The sequence below is a fragment of the Panthera onca genome, chromosome B3 (genome assembly GCF_046562875.1).
Source record: "Panthera onca isolate mPanOnc1 chromosome B3, mPanOnc1 haplotype 2, whole genome shotgun sequence".
Taxonomy (NCBI): domain Eukaryota; kingdom Metazoa; phylum Chordata; class Mammalia; order Carnivora; family Felidae; genus Panthera; species Panthera onca.
The window spans coordinates 132,907,483-132,925,109 of NC_138344.1; the positions used below are offsets into that span (position 1 = coordinate 132,907,483).

At 46.8% G+C, this 17,627-nt stretch overlaps 2 protein-coding genes across 3 annotated transcripts in view; one reads left to right on the forward strand and one right to left on the reverse strand.

Annotated features, from left to right (window-relative positions):
• Positions 1-1,821: 1,821 nt before the first annotated feature.
• Positions 1,822-15,539, forward strand: PSMC1 (proteasome 26S subunit, ATPase 1). The gene is made up of 11 exons (XM_060620532.3): positions 1,822-1,896; positions 5,662-5,715; positions 6,956-7,052; positions 8,523-8,647; positions 8,895-9,080; positions 9,234-9,362; positions 10,185-10,281; positions 12,698-12,887; positions 13,386-13,537; positions 14,087-14,241; positions 15,188-15,539. Exons 1-11 carry the CDS (start codon positions 1,894-1,896, stop codon positions 15,320-15,322), a joined length of 1,323 nt encoding a protein of 440 aa, XP_060476515.1. The 5' UTR covers positions 1,822-1,893; the 3' UTR covers positions 15,323-15,539.
• The window catches only part of NRDE2 (NRDE-2, necessary for RNA interference, domain containing), a 55,437-nt gene continuing 45,480 nt past the window's right edge, over positions 7,671-17,627 (reverse strand). Inside the window, exons 14-16 of one of the 2 annotated variants that reach the window (XM_078447912.2) lie at positions 15,954-17,234; positions 12,098-14,926; positions 7,671-11,869 (exon numbers count right to left, since the gene is read on the reverse strand). In XM_078447912.2, coding sequence (XP_078304038.1) covers positions 17,109-17,234 — 126 coding nt within the window. In that variant the 3' untranslated portion in view covers positions 7,671-11,869; positions 12,098-14,926; positions 15,954-17,108. Of the gene's footprint in view, positions 11,870-12,097; positions 17,235-17,627 lie in introns of both variants that reach the window. The other variant, XM_060620530.3, reaches the window with a different exon arrangement.

Below are 17,627 nucleotides of genomic sequence, written 5' to 3' on the forward strand. Positions count from 1 at the left end.
AGCGACGTTGAGCATCTTTTCATGTGCCTGTTGGCCATCCGGATGTCTTCTTTAGAGAATGTCTATTCATGTTTTCTGCCCATTTCTTCACTGGGTTATTTGTTTCTCGGGTGTGGAGTTTGGTGAGCTCTTTATAGATTTTGGATACTAGCCCTTTGTCCGATATGTCATTTGCAAATATCTTTTCCCATTCCGTTGGTTGCCTTTTAGTTTTGTTGGTTGTTTCCTTTGCTGTGCAGAAGCTTTTTATCTTCATAAGGTCCCAGTAATTCATTTTTGCTTTTAATTCCCTTGCCTTTGGGGATGTGTCGAGTAAGAGATTGCTACGGCTGAGGTCAGAGAGGTCTTTTCCTGCTCTCTCCTCTAGGGTTTTGATGGTTTCCTGTCTCACATTCAGGTCCTTTATCCATTTTGAGTTTATTTTTGTGAACGGTGTGAGAAAGTGGTCTAGTTTCAACCTTCTGCATGTTACTGTCCAGTTCTCCCAGCACCATTTGTTAAAGAGACTGTCTTTTTTCCATTGGATGTTCTTTCCTGATTTGTCAAAGATTAGTTGGCCATACTTTTGTGGGTCTAGCTCTGGGGTTTCTATTCTATTCCATTGGTCTATGTGTCTGTTTTTGTGCCAATACCATGCTGTCTTGATGATGACAGCTTTGTAGTAGAGGCTAAAGTCTGGGATTGTGATGCCTCCTGCTTTGGTCTTCTTCTTCAAAATTACTTTGGCTATTCGGGGCCTGTTGTGGTTCCATATGAATTTTAGAATTGCTTGTTCTAGTTTCGAGAAGATGCTGGTGCAATTTTGATTGGGATTGCATTGAATGTGTAGATGGCTTTGGGTAGTATTGACATTTTGACAATATTTATTCTTCCAATCCATGAGCAGGGAATGTCTTTCTATTTCTTTTTTTTTTTTTAATTTTTTTTAACGTTTTTTTATTTATTTTTGAGACAGAGAGAGACAGAGCATGAACGGGAGAGGGGCAGAGAGAGAGGGAGACACAGAACCGGAAGCAGGCTCCAGGCTCTGAGCCATCAGCCCAGAGCCCGACGCGGGGCTTGAACTCACGGACCGCGAGATCGTGACCTGAGCTGAAGTCGGACGCTCAACCGACTGAGCCACCCAGGTGCCCCTCTTTCCATTTCTTTATATCTTCTTCAATTACCTTCATAAGCTTTCTATAGTTTTCAGCATACAGATCTTTTACATCTTTGGTTAGATTTATCCCTAGGTATTTTATGCTTCTTGGTGCAATTGTGAACGGGATCAGTTTCTTTATTTGTCTTTCTGCTATCTTTCTAATGTCCTGGTGGGTGTACTAAATGATCAACGTTACCAACCAGGTGCAAGACTAGTTATTTTAAGACAACATGTGACATCATCACAAGCCACAAAGCATCAAAGGAAAAAAGAAAACGCATCCAGGTAACTCATTAGACAAGGAAATACTCTCAGATGATCACGTCTATTCCAGAGACCAAATAATAGCTTAAATGTGATCCAAAAGTTTATGTCACCTTCGCCGTTATAATTCCATTCCAGTTCTTGGAGCAACACGTGAAATTCTTCTCAGTTAAGATTTTTGCAGATTTTAAATATTTTATATTTTCACAACTGTCTTACTTCTTTCAAAGTCTACGTCGTCGTCTTAAACTGTTGACAACAGCCTAACAACTTCGATTTAAAATTGTTTTTTCAAGTAAAATATTTTACAAGATTCACGTTTTGCTTCTAAGTTATTTCGTTGCCCCACCAAGCCCTTGGAGAGCGACTCCGTCAGGGAGGGATTTGGCTCCTCTCGGCTTCCGTAGCGTCACTAGGCAACTTCCGCTTCAGTCGGCCGCCTTGGCAGATGCATATCCGGTAGCGGCGGTTCAAGCGGCCGGAGCAAGATGGTGAGTGACTAAGGGTTTCGGCCGGTGGTGGCGGTGCGACGGGGTCGAAGCGACCCGAGACGAGAGGGCGAGGCGGCTCCCCGAGGCACTCGGCCCGCCCGCCTTCCTGCCCGCCGGCCCGCTCTCCTCGGGGGTCGGGGGCTCCCGGAGACAGTGCTCAGGTCCGCCGGGGCCGACCAGCGGGCCCGGACCGGGTTCCTGGGGCCCCTGGCGCGCAGGGTCCCCCGGGAGGGCTGCTAGTGGGGCGGCGGAGCGGGTCAGGGCGCCCGGCTTTGCTCCTCCGTCGCCCGGGGCCCCGCTGACCGGCGCGGGGAGTTCCGGCGGGAGCCTCCCTGAGCACCTGGGACCAGTGCTTTCTGAGCCGCTCAGGTGAAGGGCTGCGCGACCGCCGAAGAGGGAGGGATTCGTTCCGTTCGAGGAGGGGAGAGCGCGGCGGTGGACGACCGCGGGGAGTGGGGGCACTTGGGGAAGGCATTCAAGACTGACGTCTTTGTAACTGGTGCACCTCGGAGGGGAGGCTCCGCTAGCAGTTGTTCGTTAGTTCAGTAGGCAGGTGTTTATTGAGCACCTGCAACTTTTCTTTTGGCCAAGTTCTGCTCTAAGCGGTGAGGGCACAAGAAGTGAGCGTGATTGGCGAAGTCTCTGCCTTCATGGAGCTTACATTCTAGACAAGGCGAACACACACACACACACACACACACACACACACACACACACACACACATCGAAAAGCAGACTTGCAATATGATGGCAGGGAACGGGAGAGAGAGATGGGTGAGTGGCCAGTGCTATATGGTTGTTTATAGAAAGGGATGGGATGGCTATTTTACATAGGGTGTTAGCAAAGGCCCCTCTGAGGAGGTGAGATTTGAGCAGGGGTCTAAACAAAATGAGAGTAGCCTATGCAGACATCTGAGGGGAAGGGGCTCCAGGCAGAAGGAATAGGTAAGCGCAAAGGGCCTGAGATGGCAGTGTGTTTAGCCTGTATCCTGAACATCAAGAACGCAGACCACATAGTCTTCTAGGTCTTATAAGGACTTCGGGGGTAATGTTCTAAGCATGTGCTAGGTACTTCTCCAGCATTATTCTCCTTGTCACTGTCATTGTTATTGAAGTAGAGGTGCTGGCACAGTGTTAAATTAGTTTCAGGTGGACAACCCAGTGATTGGACGAGTCTGTTCTCTGCTGTGCTCTCACTGTAGCTGCCATCTGTCCCTTTACAGTGCAGTGCTATCCCAGTGCCACTGTCTGTATATTTATGTGCTTTATGTGCCGTACCTTTTACCTTTTATCCCCGGGATTTATACCTTTTATAACTGGAAGCCTGTGCCTTCCATTCCCCATCACCCACTGTCCCTTTCCTCTGGCAGCCACCAGTTCTCTGTGTTTATGGATCTGTTTCTGCTTTGTTTTTTGATGCCACGTACAAGTGAAATCGTGTTGTATTTGTCTTTCTCTGTCTGACGTCATTTAACTTAACACCCTCTGGGTCCGTTAATGTCACAGATGGAAAGATTTTTTTTTTTTTTAATGGCTGAGTAATGTCCATTGTGTTTGTGTGCATTTACACGCCACACCATCTTTATCCATTCATTTACTGATGGACCCTTAGCTTGCTTCCATATCTTGGCTACTGTAAATAATGCTGCAATAAACATAGGGTTATATTCCAGCATTTTCTTCTTATCCTTACAGTAATTATTATCATCCTCACTCTACCAAGGAGGAAACAGAGACACATTAAGTGGCTGTGCTATTACACAAACCCTGCCAGTCTCTGCTAGAGGCCATCTAGTAAGATATTGGTGTCCAATAGACCTTCGTGATTCCTGGCTACATCTCTGACAAGCTTTGTGATAATAGGCAAGTCACTTACCATCTCTGGGCCTTGGTTTCCGTATCTGTAAACCAGGGGTTATGATTGTGCCAACTTCATAGAGTCTGTAAGAAGTAAACTTAGATGATACCCTGAGAATGCACAGTTTGGCATAGAGTAAGGGCTTGAAATGGGTATATTTGTTATTGTTATTTGAGACTGAGAAACATCTTGTAAGATGCCCCAGAAATGAAGGGGTTTATGACCTGTACAGGAAGATGCCCTCCTGTGGGGCCAGACTTGCGGGATCACGAGTGGTAGATGAACCTGGGAAAGGTCAGCTGCAGCCAGTTTGGCAGGGGCCACGTCTGCCACTCTAGCGTTTGGACATTACACCATAAATGCTGGGGAGCAGCTGAAGGTTTTTGAGGAAAATTAAAGGATCAGCTCCTTGTTTTACAAAGGAATAGCTGGATTGGTGAGGGGAGAAAATGCTGTGGGAATGTGAGTGGGAGGTCAGAGTTCTGGATAAAAACAGAGATGGGTTAAATGAGAGTGAAGAACTGAACCAGATAGATTTATTTCAGAGCCCAGATTTTGTAACCAGACTGGTAATTAAAATCCTGACCCTAATGTTTCTCGTTCACTGGTGATATTGTATTGCTGAGGAGTTACTGTGAGTCATGCACATGCTGAGTGGTTTATGTGCCTTACCTCATCTTCAGTAAGGGGAGCTAGAATCATCCCCACTTTCTGGTTAAGAATGCTGAGGCTCAGGGAGGTGACCTGCGTGATGGAGTTTAAAGCTAGATGCATCTGATTCCATAGCCCATGTTCTTAGGCTCATCGCAGTTCCTCGTCTAAAAAGTGGGAATGATAAACCCTACCTTGAAGGGTGGTGTGGAATTAATGAAGTAGTAAGGGAAAATGTCTGGTACAGACTTAGGCACATAGTAAGCACCCCACAAACATTAGCTGCCCCAGCCAACAGCACATTTCTTTAGGAGGTGTAAGTAAGTATGTATTAAAGGCCTGTACTTTGGACAGCCTACTGCGGTATAACTAACTCTGTGAACCACAGTTTTTCAGAGCCTGCAATTACCTTCTTCAGAATAAAGCACAGAATTTTAAGAATCCTGCAGGTGGGGAACTATATTTGACCCTAACTCTTCTAGGTAACAATGATACATTGTTCTGTCTTGATAATTAAACTGGTGGTGTATTAATTTAGAGGTGCTTACGTGGAAGTGATTTGAGGGGACTGCAGGCTCCTCTATTCAAGTAAGTTCACTATTGTTTAAAATGCCACCAGCTTTGAGATACTGTTCTTTATTAAGCCATCCCTTGTAGCCGAGGGGTCTGTTTTAAAATCCCCAAATCCCACGAGTGTATTAATACACTTGAGTTCTTGATACCTTAGGGTGATTTAGCTTTTCAGGTTGGGAAGAAAGACCTGCCTGAGAGCCCCAGGCTTTAGAGATGGGAAGTATATAAGTTGCTTTTGAAAGGAGAGTCTCCTGGGTCTTGGTGTGATCTTAGTAAGGAGTAAACGATTGATAAACGATTGTTAAATAGGTAAAATGACTTAGCTTTGATGACCTAATTTCATGAAATATACTCAAGTAGTTTTATATTAAAGAATGTCAAGCTCTACTTTCCCCTCAAAAAAGGGGTGGTCTTAGAATCCCAGCCTCATTATGATACATCAGTTTCTTAGTAGACTTGTCCTTGATTTAAGATGCAAACAGTTGCAGGGTAGGGCACACCATTGATCCACTAACAGCTTTTCAGGAAGAAAAGAAATTTCTACGATGCTAAATGTACATGTTGACTGCAAGGTACATCTTAAGTCCAGAATTGTTAAATGGTGTCATGGAATCACGGGAAAATAAGGATGTTCTTTTGAAGTGATCACATTCTGAATTTATACCTCTGATTTCTTTTTTCAGGGTCAAAGTCAGAGTGGTGGTCATGGCCCTGGAGGTGGCAAGAAGGATGACAAGGTAAATAAGCCAGATGTGTCTGTGATGTGAGTAAACATATCTTGTGCAACATATCTTGGCTGTCAGCTGAGAAGTTCTTTGGGGACTCGTGAGTGTCAAAATGCAAAATAAGTAATCCTGTAGTTTTTTAACCAGCCTGGCCTCACATACAGTATCCGTTTCATGTTGTAGAAGATTATTGACCTGTCAAGTAAGTAATTATGAATTAATGATTTTTATTTTTTTATTTTCATTTTAGAGAGAGAGAGGGGGTGAGTGGGAGGAGAGGGGAGGTGAGGGGGGAGAGAGAGAGAGAGAGAACGAGAATGAGAATGAGAATCTTAAGCAGGCTCCACACTCAGTACAGAGCCTGACACAGGACTTGATCCCACGACACTGGGATCATGATCTGAGCCGAAATCAAGAGTCAGATGCTCAAATGACTGAGCCACCCAGGTGCCCTGAACTAATGATTTTTTTTTAAATTTATTTTGAGAGGGAGTGTGGTTGTAGGACAGGCAGAGAGAAAGGGAGATAGAATCCCAGGCAGGCTTCGCACCAGCAGCATAGAGCGTGACACAGGCCTCAAACCCACAAACTGTGAGATCGTGACCTGAGCCGATACCAAGAGTGGAATGCTTGTTTAACCAACTGAACCACTCAGGCCCCCCACCCTGAATTAATGATTTTTAAATGTGTAAAATAACACTACAGAGTGTTGAAATAAATTGCCAGTAAATTAGTGTTTAATATCCTCAGATGTGAAGAAGAATTGTCTCATTATTTCAGCTCAAACTTTTGGTATATAATTCTGAATTCTGACCTCTAGTCCTTATTGAATAGTCTATCATTGTGTATTGTAAAAAGAAAGATCAAGAGGTGTCAGTTAAGCGTCTGACTCTTGATTTCAGCTCGGGTCATGATCTCACAGTCCGTGAGATTGAACCCCACATCAGGCTCCGCCCTGACAGTAGAGAGCCTGCTTGGGGTTCTCTCTCTCTCTCTCTCTCTCTCTCTCTCTCTCTCTGCCTCTGATACGGATTCCCTCAAAATAAATAAACTTTAAAAAATAAAAAGATCAGTTACATTCACCAATTGCAGAAGTGTAAACCTAGCTTTATTTGTAAAAGGAGTTTTTAATAGCATTCTGAAAGATAAGGAAAATTACAGCCCCGAGAAATAGATGATGGCCTTACAGAAGTTTGTGTTTTGATATGATCTGTGTGGTTTTTGTTTTTTCCTGCTGTTCTAAAAATTCAAGGACAAGAAAAAGAAGTACGAACCTCCTGTACCAACCAGAGTGGGGAAAAAGAAGAAGAAAACAAAGGGACCAGATGCTGCCAGCAAGCTGCCACTGGGTAATGGTTCCTCCCTGCTGTGTCGGTTCCATGAGAGCCGTCTGTGTGTGTAGCGTAGAGGTCGGAATGTGGAGTCAGGAAACGGGGTGGCTGCAGCTCTGCTCGCGGGTGTGGCCCTCCTCTGGGCTGCGGTAAAAGCTGTGTTTTGGTGTTAGTGGCGTGCAGACGGTATACAACCATGTCTCGCTTAAACAGCCAGCTCCTCTGAGGTATGAAGAGTGTAGTTTGAGATTAGAAAAGTCAGATTGAGCTTGAATAACTTAGAAAACACGCTTATTCCCCGAAGAAATGGAACACCACTGTGTTGGAATGTCCGTCTTGGGATTCCTGAACACCAGCTGTTTCAGTGGCTTCATACTGAACATAGACTGAGATTCAGATCAGGTGACCTGACCCAGCCCACCTCTGTCCTCAGCCCGTCACTCCCCTTGCTGTCGTTCACACGGCCCTGCCTTGTGTTCTTTGACTCTTACCCACATTAGGGCTTTTGCCGTTTGCTTAAAAACGTTCTTCCCCCCTCTCCTTCCCATGGCTGCCTTCTTCTCATCACTTCGTCTTACATAACCCTCCCATCCCCATCTAAACAAGTCTCTTCCTGCTTAGATGAAATAATTTCAATAAATGTTGGTTGGTTAAGAAGGAAAGGAATCCGACAATTTGAAAAAATGAATAATGAGTCAATATGGTATCGGTAAAGTCTAGGTCCTCCGATTGCCAGAAGAGCATAGGAAGTCAGGTCACATGGGTCATTACTATATGGTAAGGTGATGCCTGAGTTCTGTGGGAAGAGGATGAAGTATTTAACATAAATGGCTGGCATATTTTATTTGCTGTTGAGGGAAAATGAAATTAGATCCCTTTTTGCCAGATGTAGTACAGACGTGAAAATAAGTAAATGAACAAAAATTCAGGAATATATTTAACCTCAGGGAAGGAGAGACATTTTGAAGAAACCTAGGAACCACAAAAGAAAAGATTGGCATTTTTGTCTATATATGCTAAGATTCCTGTGCAGCAGGGGACTTCAAGCCAAAAGAACGCAGAAGAGTGTGGAAAAAATGTTTGCCGCCTATGTTAATACCACTGATATCTCACGGTCCTCCTACAAGTGGATGCTTTTGTTCTAGCTAGCATGCAGCATGTATTCTGACTGAACAGCACTTGTAGCTATTTTTATTAGCACCTATGGGGAATAAAACACCGAAGCAAACTATCTTTTGGGTCCTTGAGTTCTCTTTTTCTTATATATAAAGACAGTTCACTTAGTGTATGTCATTTTGTATTAGCTGTCTGGTCATGGAACTCGTCCCGTTTTTACCTGCTTGCTTAGAACTGCCAAAGTCTCTCTTCCCTTTGCATTTAGGCACCTGCTTATTAGCTTATTTAAGTCTTAACCTTTTTTTCTTATGGGTGGACTTAATTCATTGCGAACGTCAAGCTCCACATACAATAAAACTTTTTTAATTACAGTGACACCTCACACTCAATGCCGCTTAAAATTACTGAAGTTAGAGAGAATTAAAGACTATCTTCTCATGGAGGAAGAATTCATTAGAAATCAGGAACAAATGAAGCCTTTAGAAGAAAAGCAAGAGGTAAACGGAGAAATTACTGTAACTTTGATTTTACAAATTGACGGTTTTAGTTATTAAATAGAATTCAGTGAATAAGTGAAATTCAAGCAGTTGACCTGTGCAGGCTCTTACGAATCATAAATTAGCTGCTTTTAAAGCACCACCTGCTTTGTAAACGTAGTAAAATCTAGTAACTCTAGTAAAACTGTCAGCATTGTCTACTTTTTAGGTCTAACCCGCTTTTCCTTCATGGCATACTCTTACATAGGAGGAGAGATCAAAGGTGGATGATCTGAGGGGGACCCCGATGTCGGTAGGAACGTTGGAAGAGATCATTGATGACAATCACGCCATCGTGTCCACGTCTGTGGGCTCAGAACACTACGTCAGCATTCTCTCCTTTGTAGACAAGGACCTGCTGGAGCCAGGCTGTTCGGTCCTGCTCAACCACAAGGCAAGTTGCCGGTCTCGAAGCCCCTAATTAGGGATGCTTCCTCCTTCCTCTCGGATCCGCCCATTCGTGCCGTTCTGGTGATTGGCATTGCACTGTTGTAAATGGATTGTGCAAACCTCACGTCCCTGCAGTAAAACTTAACGTTCTCTGTAGGTACATGCCGTCATAGGGGTGCTCATGGATGACACGGATCCCTTGGTCACGGTGATGAAAGTAGAAAAGGCCCCCCAGGAAACCTATGCTGATATTGGGGGGTTGGACAACCAAATCCAGGAAATTAAGGTAGGTCTAGGCTCTGGGTTTTTAGACTTTAGATTTCTTACTGCTGCCTCATTTAGGGTGCTTAGAGTTATTTTGCATATTTTTTTTCTGTACTGATCAAGCAGTAACAGAGCTTGCCAGTGTGCTCTTTTGTAGTTGTTAATACCGAGTTAGGTAATGGAAATAAATTGGGTGATTGTTGCTTCAGCAGCTGCAGCTTAATCCTTTTTATATGCAGTGTTTATTGTGTGTGTGAATATATAATGTTTCCATCTGTGTTAACTTCAGCTGTGGCCATCTGGAAACCTCCAGTGATGTGGGGACAGTGTGAGTCGGGGGAAGTTCAGTGGTCATTCAGGTTGGCTGTGGGCCAGCCACCTGCATGGCGTCTCGTCTATAGGGAGGTCATGCACAGCTGTCCCCGGTCTCCACCCGGCACCTCTCAGACAGCTCGATCTCTAGCCAGCGTGTCTGTCGGTGTAACAGCAATCAGAAAATCATCCCAGCTCCTGTCTGTAGTTTAAATGGAAAGGGTGTATTTTCACTTGAAGTTCTTTTGCTCAGGAAGAGCTTATTAAATGTTGCTCAAGGCTTAAATGTTGCTTCTGGAAAGTTAGAGGGAAATTGGGAGCAATAGGCAGGGGGCGGCAGCTCAGGTGGGACAGATGTCCTCTTCAATGTGTCCTTGCTGCTAGATGAAGTCACCCACAGTGTCTCTAACAGTAGTAAGTGAGGTTTTAGCTTATTTTTGTTGAAAGTGAGCTATATTCTTGACGCCGGTTAATGGATCTGATAATTTTAGTAGGAAAGCGTTTTATTTTTACCAGTGTTTGTTTTCTGTAGGAATCTGTGGAGCTTCCTCTCACTCATCCTGAATATTATGAAGAGATGGGTATAAAGCCCCCAAAAGGGGTCATTCTCTATGGACCACCTGGCACAGGTACGTATGCTCTGTGTTTGACACTCTCTGGGCACTCAGCTGATCTCCTGAGCTGCAGTATTAGCTTGTTATAATTAATTCTTGAGTAAGGATGCCACAATTCCTTAGTTTAAAACAAAGTTTTCTAAGCGGCATTTTGGACGTTTTTGGAATAAATACGGAAACATACCTATTACACAAAAGTATATTTATCTGTATAGTAGATGCTTAGAAACTGAATTATCTTAGACTTGAAATTGTAGACTTAACAGACTTAACGTGTTAAAAACAGTAGTGGGAATTGCAACAAAAAACGAACAGCAGTAGGCAGCCCCCACCCCAAATGCCTGCTCAGTGTGAATGCATTTACAGTTTCTTAGAACTCCTCTTGTATACCTCATTTATATGCTGTAAAACATAAGGCTTTCAAGTATTCATAATTCAAGATTAGTGTGAGTCTATTAAATATACTTTATAAGACAGGAAATAAACCAGGATGCTCAACCTTGGCTGTACACTAGGATCACCCTGGAGCTTTAAAAAATACCAATATTTGGTCCCATCCCTGAAAATCCCGATCTGCATCTGGAGTGTGTGGCCAGACATCAGAACCATGGTGGAGAACCGCTGATTTAAAACCTATTCTGTGCTGTTCAGATTAGGTTCATTCTCTGGTCCATTGGTACTGAATGAATATAATGAATACATAGATGGAAGATAAAAACACATATATTTGGTTCACCATGCGACTAGTTGACCTGAGTAAGTTGTACAGTCCAGGACTTAGCAGTACATCGCTGTGTAAATTCCAGAGGAAGCACAGTTATTTGAGTGAATTGAAACCACGTTCCCAGGAGGATCCTGAGAGGACTAGGGACTGCCCACAGTGGAGGGACTGGGAGACAAGTGGAGACGAGCTCCGGAGGCATGGAGCTTCTGCAGCCTGTCCTCTCACAGCCCAGGAAATCAAGTGTCAGGCCAGTGACTACTAGCCCAAGGCCGCGGTTGCTCTGGGAGTGAGCTGGCGACAGGGCTGAGGCTGGAAGAGAGGCCTGCTTTGGTGCATGTGCACTGCTGGGGACCGATCTGAGGAGCTGGGGTGAAGTACAGGGTGGTGGGCCTGCCAGGAGGAGGAAGAAGCCGGTTCGGTGAGCCCTCTGGCTACTGCAGTGCCACAGCAGCTGGCCTTGGCCGCTTCTGGACTGAAAGATGCCACCCACTTAGGTCCTTTTTGTCTTCTGTTCAGCAGCCTTAGTCGGTTCTCTCGGGGAATCTCCGCACTTTAAGCCTTCACACCCAGCCCTCTGTCTATCTCACCACAAGGATGTCGTGGCCACATCTTGTAGTAAAGCTTAGCGCCTCGTCCTTCTTCCCACTTGAACTAAGTCTTCTGTGTTACTCCCCGGCAGCCTCCTCCCCTTCCCCTGCGGGCCTAAGGTTGGTCCTTTACCAGCCCTGCTCTAACTGCCACCATGTCCTGATGCTCCTGCTTGGCCCTGTGCCCCTGTCCTCACTCACCGTCAAAGGGGCCAAGGTCTTCCAGCCCTAAAGTTCACAAAATGGCTGCCAGATCTCTTGGTTTTGACCTGAAATAGAAATCTCGGGGCGCCTGGGTGGTGCAGTCGGTTAAGCGTCCGACTTCAGCCAGGTCACGATCTCGCGGTCCGTGAGTTCGAGCCCCGCGTCGGGCTCTGGGCTGATGGCTCGGAGCCTGGAGCCTGTTTCCGATTCTGTGTCTCCCTCTCTCTCTGCCCCTCCCCCGTTCATGCTCTGTCTCTCTCTGTCCCAAAAATAAAAATAAAAAATAAAAAATAAAAAAAAAGAAATCTCAAGGAACGGGGCAGGACTGGAAATGTTTGAGATCCTCCCTGAGATTGGTGAGAGGAAGTTCCTCACAAGGACACAACAGAGACTGAGAAAAGTCTGAAGAGCTATCATTTGTGGGTTTCACTGGGAGCTGGCCCCGTCTCAGCTGAGCCTCGGGGAAGCCCAGCCAGCACAGCCACGACTCCTCGGGTGGCCCCGGGGGCTACAGGCCTGGTGCTAAAGAGTGTTTCCTTAGGTCAGACCTAGGGTTCTCAGGCCATTTTTCCATCACTGATTGTTTCACAGAGTAGAGTTTGGATCTCAAACCCTGGTGGCATGCGTTGGGTTAATAACTTGCAACTTCTGTGCAAGTTCGAATAACCCAGTAAAGTGTATTTTCTGACACTATGATGATGACTTTAGGAAGATGGTTAAAAATAATCAGAACGTTCTGAATTTCCTCTTATCTGCCTTGGAGAACATAATGTCAAGACACTGGAATGGTGGCATGCCTTTTCATCGGAGGGATCTGCCCGTTTTTTATGCCCGTTTTAGGTGGTAGTGACAGGGTTTTCAAGTTAAGACAGCACTTGAGGGTTTTTTCACTTTGTCTTTTTCTAACCTAAAATAGGTAAAACCTTATTAGCCAAAGCAGTAGCAAACCAAACCTCAGCCACTTTCCTAAGAGTGGTTGGCTCTGAACTTATTCAGAAGTACCTAGGTGATGGGCCCAAACTCGTTCGGGAGTTATTTCGAGTTGCAGAAGAACACGCGCCATCCATCGTGTTTATTGATGAAATTGATGCCATTGGAACAAAAAGGTACATTTTTCTCTTTGTGTCATTTAGAGGTAAAGACCTTGTAGCTCTTGTCTGAGAATGATCACGGAGCACTGCCTGTGTGGCCTGCACATGGGTTTGCCTTGGCTCCTACTGTACGTGGCTGTGGATGCTTTAGGCTCTGCTCCGGGGTGCCAGGTGACAACCACCCGGGAGTCGTGACCGTCTGGAGATTAGTGTGCAGCCATGCCTTGAGTTTCCACTCTGAGCCAGGCATCATCTGCACTCTGGGGACACAGCCATTGTCACAAGGCTTTCCAGGAGCTCATAGTTGGGTCGGGGGCTCAGATACCGAACGTGCAATCTGAATTAATGATGCCATCTCAGGCACGAAAACATCTACAGTTTAAGTAAGATTATGTGGTGGTTGGGAGGCTGTGCTGATTTTGTTGCTAGAATTGAGGGCATCAGAGGTGTTTTTATAATTCCCCTTCAGCAGGAGATCAGTTCGGTTTTCATCCCTTCTCTTCTTTTTCAAAGATACGATTCAAATTCTGGTGGTGAAAGAGAAATCCAGCGAACAATGTTGGAACTGTTGAACCAGTTGGATGGATTTGATTCAAGGGGTGACGTGAAAGTTATCATGGCCACAAACCGAATAGAAACTTTGGATCCAGCACTTATCAGACCAGGTCAGATTTGCTTTTGTCCCATCACGGAGGATGAGTGTGTTTATATGTGTTCGTGTTTAAGTGCACTTTCAGGGGATTTAAAAATGATACACATCAAGGCAAATACATTACCGAAGTGTAGAATAACTTCCCAAAAGCTGCGTTCCACTGAGGTAATGGCTAAGAACGTGATGTAGTAGGTGTAGTGTGGCCCTTTCCATCGCAGTCTTAAGTTGTGACCGTTTCTCTTTCCCGTAATGAACATTCTTTTTTCTGAAGAAATAGCTCCTGTGGTAGCTCCAGTTAATTTCGCATTCGGGTAGCACCAAAAGCAGCAGTGGCTAGTTTGTGTGTTTCTGAAGGTACCAGAGGAGAGAGGATTTCTTTTAAACGGGACGATTTCACACGTGGATATTTACAAAGCGCAGTGTTCACTTTTCAAGATTTGGACCCTTCCCACAAGGGAAGTTTCCCTCTGAAACTGCAGGTGTGAGGAGACAGGCTCCCTGAGCCACAGCGGAGCCTGGGGGGAGCCACAGGGGTGTGACTGGAAACCTTGTATACCCGCAGGCCGCATTGACAGGAAAATTGAGTTCCCCCTGCCCGATGAAAAGACCAAGAGGCGCATCTTTCAGATCCACACGAGCAGGATGACGCTGGCCGATGATGTGACCCTGGACGACTTGATCATGGCTAAAGATGACCTCTCTGGGGCCGACATCAAGGTGAGAACCTGGGCTGGACTGTACCTCTTAGTTGTGTGTGTGTGAGGACGTTTCTTCCCAGACGACCAGAATTAGGGCGAGGCTCGGCAGCACTGAGTGTGGGTCCAGCCTGCTTTGTATGTGAGGACCTGGGTTTCTGTCAGGTAGGGGTAAGTGCCACGGTCAGGTAGGGACGGCGTGTGTTGGGCCTTTTCACGCCGGTGCCTGCACTGAACTGCGTATCGTTGGCATCTGTAGAACTAGGTTAGTGTCTTTGTCGGTAACTTCAATTCAAAGAGAGTTTTTAAATTTTGCACCAACTTTGTATTTGGGGAAATTTGAAGTCTTCAGAAAAGTTGCAACAATAGTAAATGCCCACATACCCATCACCTCAGTTCACCAAGTGTTACCGTTTTACCTCTTTGCTTTATCTTTTTGTTCACTTTTTTGCTGCACCATTTGAAATATCCTGAGGGTCATAACCAGATAGAAACTTAGTGCTGAGATTGTGGTTTTATCACATCATGTTGCATGGGTTGTTTTACTTTTGGCAAGTGTTGCGAGACAATAAATGCAGTAAATGGGGAGATTTCCATTTAGCCAGAACGCATGCTCTCTCCTCAGTGTAGGTAGATGAACTGGACGTGTGCTCTGTTGCCGCGAAGTTTCCTGGTGTAACGGGAGCTGTGGCCCAGAACGTGGCTCCCTGTAACGACAGTGGGGCGTTGGTAGAGCTTCCCTCCCAAGCCACTCTGCCGGGTAGACCCCGAGCCAGTCCTCCTCCTCAAAGCCACCTCAGATCCCCTGAGAAAATCATTAGAAGGCTTCAGACATTCACAAGATCTCATCTTCTCCCAAATGGTTGAGGCAGTTTTAGTGTGGGCGTCTTACACCTTATTTCAAAGTAGCTCTCTGAATCATTAGAACACAAAGTATTTCATTTTCTGAACATACTGTTTTCTCACAGGCGATCTGTACAGAAGCTGGTCTGATGGCCTTGAGAGAACGCAGAATGAAAGTAACAAATGAAGACTTCAAAAAATCGAAAGAAAACGTTCTTTATAAAAAACAAGAAGGCACCCCTGAAGGGCTCTACTTGTAGTGACCACATCTGCCTTCAAGGAAATGGTCGGGGTGTCCCAACTCCTTGGAGGGATGAGGCTGGGAAGCCGCCCAGAGGAACACACGTTCCTGTTGATCCTTCTTAGCAAAACCTCCCGTGTCCCTTTTTGAGCGCAGTGTGTAGGGTGCCCGCCAGGCTGCCTTCATGTGTTGGCCACATGCAGTGTTCTCCCCCCAATAAAGTGAGCACCTCCTCAGTTCGTCCCGTTTCTGGAGCCTCCACGCCAGCCACTCAGCAGCCGGTCCGGCATTAGGTGGACCAAGGCGTTAGGGAGGCTTCTGGGCAACGGCCAGGAGTGTAGACCTGAACGCCTCCTGCCCTGCTCTCCTCCCCAGAGCCGGCGGCAGGGCTGGACAACAGCAGCCGCAAAGCCAGCGTTCTCTGCTGTTTAAGCAACAGGGGTCAACTCTGTGGTTCTGGCTTCAGAAGGAAACTCTGCTTTCCCTTCTGGAAGGTCTGTGGAGCATGAGGGTTCTAGCATTCTTGGGGCAGGAAGGTATTGGCGTTACTAAGCAAGGTTCCCAACAGGAATCTGCCCTGCCTGCTCGTTCTTAGGTTCAGAAACCTCATCCCCCTCAAGTTCTCAAAACCTGTTAGAGCTCCCCCTTACCTTTCTTCATCCATTTCCGGCACTTCTCCCCTCTCTGAACAGTTCAGTCTTGAAGCCGCGAAGGAAGCAGGGCAGATCGAGGCAAGCGTCCACTTGGCTGGCCAGCCACCTTTCTCGGGTGCCCTGACCTGCCGCCCTTCTCCCCCACCAGTGTCCGCTGGTTTCTAGGCAAGATTCTCTTCCACGACACGGGCTTCTCTGGATGAGATGCCAAAGAAATACAACTTCAGCCATTCTAGAGATCACGATAGAGTCAGCAACTGTCCGCGTTTCTCTTAGAGCAGGACCTCAGGGAAGATAGAGCAATTTCCTCCTAGCTCAGTGTCCTTAATAATGACTGCAAGGGCGTGTCCTTTTCAGAAGAAAGTGGTCTGAATGTGGATATTTACGTTTCATTCCATTCATACCCTCAGAAATCAAAACAAGAATGTGGCCTGGCAGGTCTGGGTCTGGGCCTCTGTGTCACAGCCCCCAGGCAGGGGTCCTTTGGGCAGCGCCCCCACACTTGGTGCACCTAAGTCCCCAGGGGGTCCTGTTCAAGTGCAGGCCCTGACTCAGAAGGGCTGAGGTGGGCCCGGAGGCTGCATCTCTAACAAGCCCCCAGGTGATGCTCCTGGTCCACAGAAGGGAGGTGGCATCAAGAGCCTAGCAAATAATGAGAAACTTTTAAAACAGGAGCGAGCCAGAACACCAAGTTTTAAACGGCTCTTAAGGGCAAAAGCTGCTCTCCTGCTCACCAGCTGCGGGGAGAGGTCCGAGTGCTCAGAAACCAGACCTTTCCTACCACGACGGCAGGACCACCAAGGATGCGGATGGGGAACGTTCATGGCCGGGCAGAGGAGTGGAACAGACCTCCCGCACGCCAGCCACGACGGGTTTAGTTTTCACTTGGCAGGATTCTTCCCTACGTACACACATTCACATATACAATATGTAAACTATGGTTCTGTGTCCTTCACACATCCAAACAATGTGCAAGAGGTAAAAGACTGATAACCCAGACCCAAATTACTAAGAATTAAGAAACTTGAAAAGCGGAGGTCTCGTGACACATGCTCACACGCATGCGTCCCCGTCCTGTGCATCCCGGCTCCGGTGGGGGGGTTGGGGGGGGCAGGCGAGAGGCCCGGAAGGCAGGGCCCGTTCCCTCCTGGCCTAGTCCTCCAGCAGAAGCGCCAGCTCCTCGACGGGCAGGCGCACCCGGAGCTCCTTCTCCGTCATCAGGTCCAGGACCTCCTGCATCTCTTCGGGGAAGTGCTCCACGGCGTCCAGGTACAGCACCTAGGGCCAGGGGTCCAGCGCTAGCCAGCTGCCCCCACGCCGCCCCCCACAGCCTGCGCTCCCCTTCGGCCTCACTGGGCAGGACGCCCAACTCACAGAAGTGGGGTGGAAGGGGTGAACTCCAGCAAAGCCTTCTCTTCCCGAAGTGGGGTCAGGACTAGGTGGACATCTCTGTCCCCGTGTTTGACACCTCCTGACCGGGCTTGGGGACACAGACCCCAATGCTTTCAGCATCTGGGCTGAGCTTTGGGCAAATGACGGACCCCCTTGCCCACAGCAACGCGCAAGGAAAGGAAACAATCGCCCATCAGCTGAGGCTCCGCGGGGGAAAGCTGCACCATGAAAGGGTCTGGCATGGGCCCTGTCCACAAGGACACGGGAGAGGGGCGGGCA

What these genes read in the sequence shown, in the direction of transcription:
- PSMC1 (XM_060620532.3), top strand. An exon ending in CTTTAGAAGAAAAGCAAGAG is followed by an intron (nt 8,648 to 8,894) that starts GTAAACGGAGAA and finishes ACTCTTACATAG; the next exon opens with GAGGAGAGATCAAAGGTGGA. An exon ending in TCTCTGGGGCCGACATCAAG is followed by an intron (nt 14,242 to 15,187) that starts GTGAGAACCTGG and finishes GTTTTCTCACAG; the next exon opens with GCGATCTGTACAGAAGCTGG.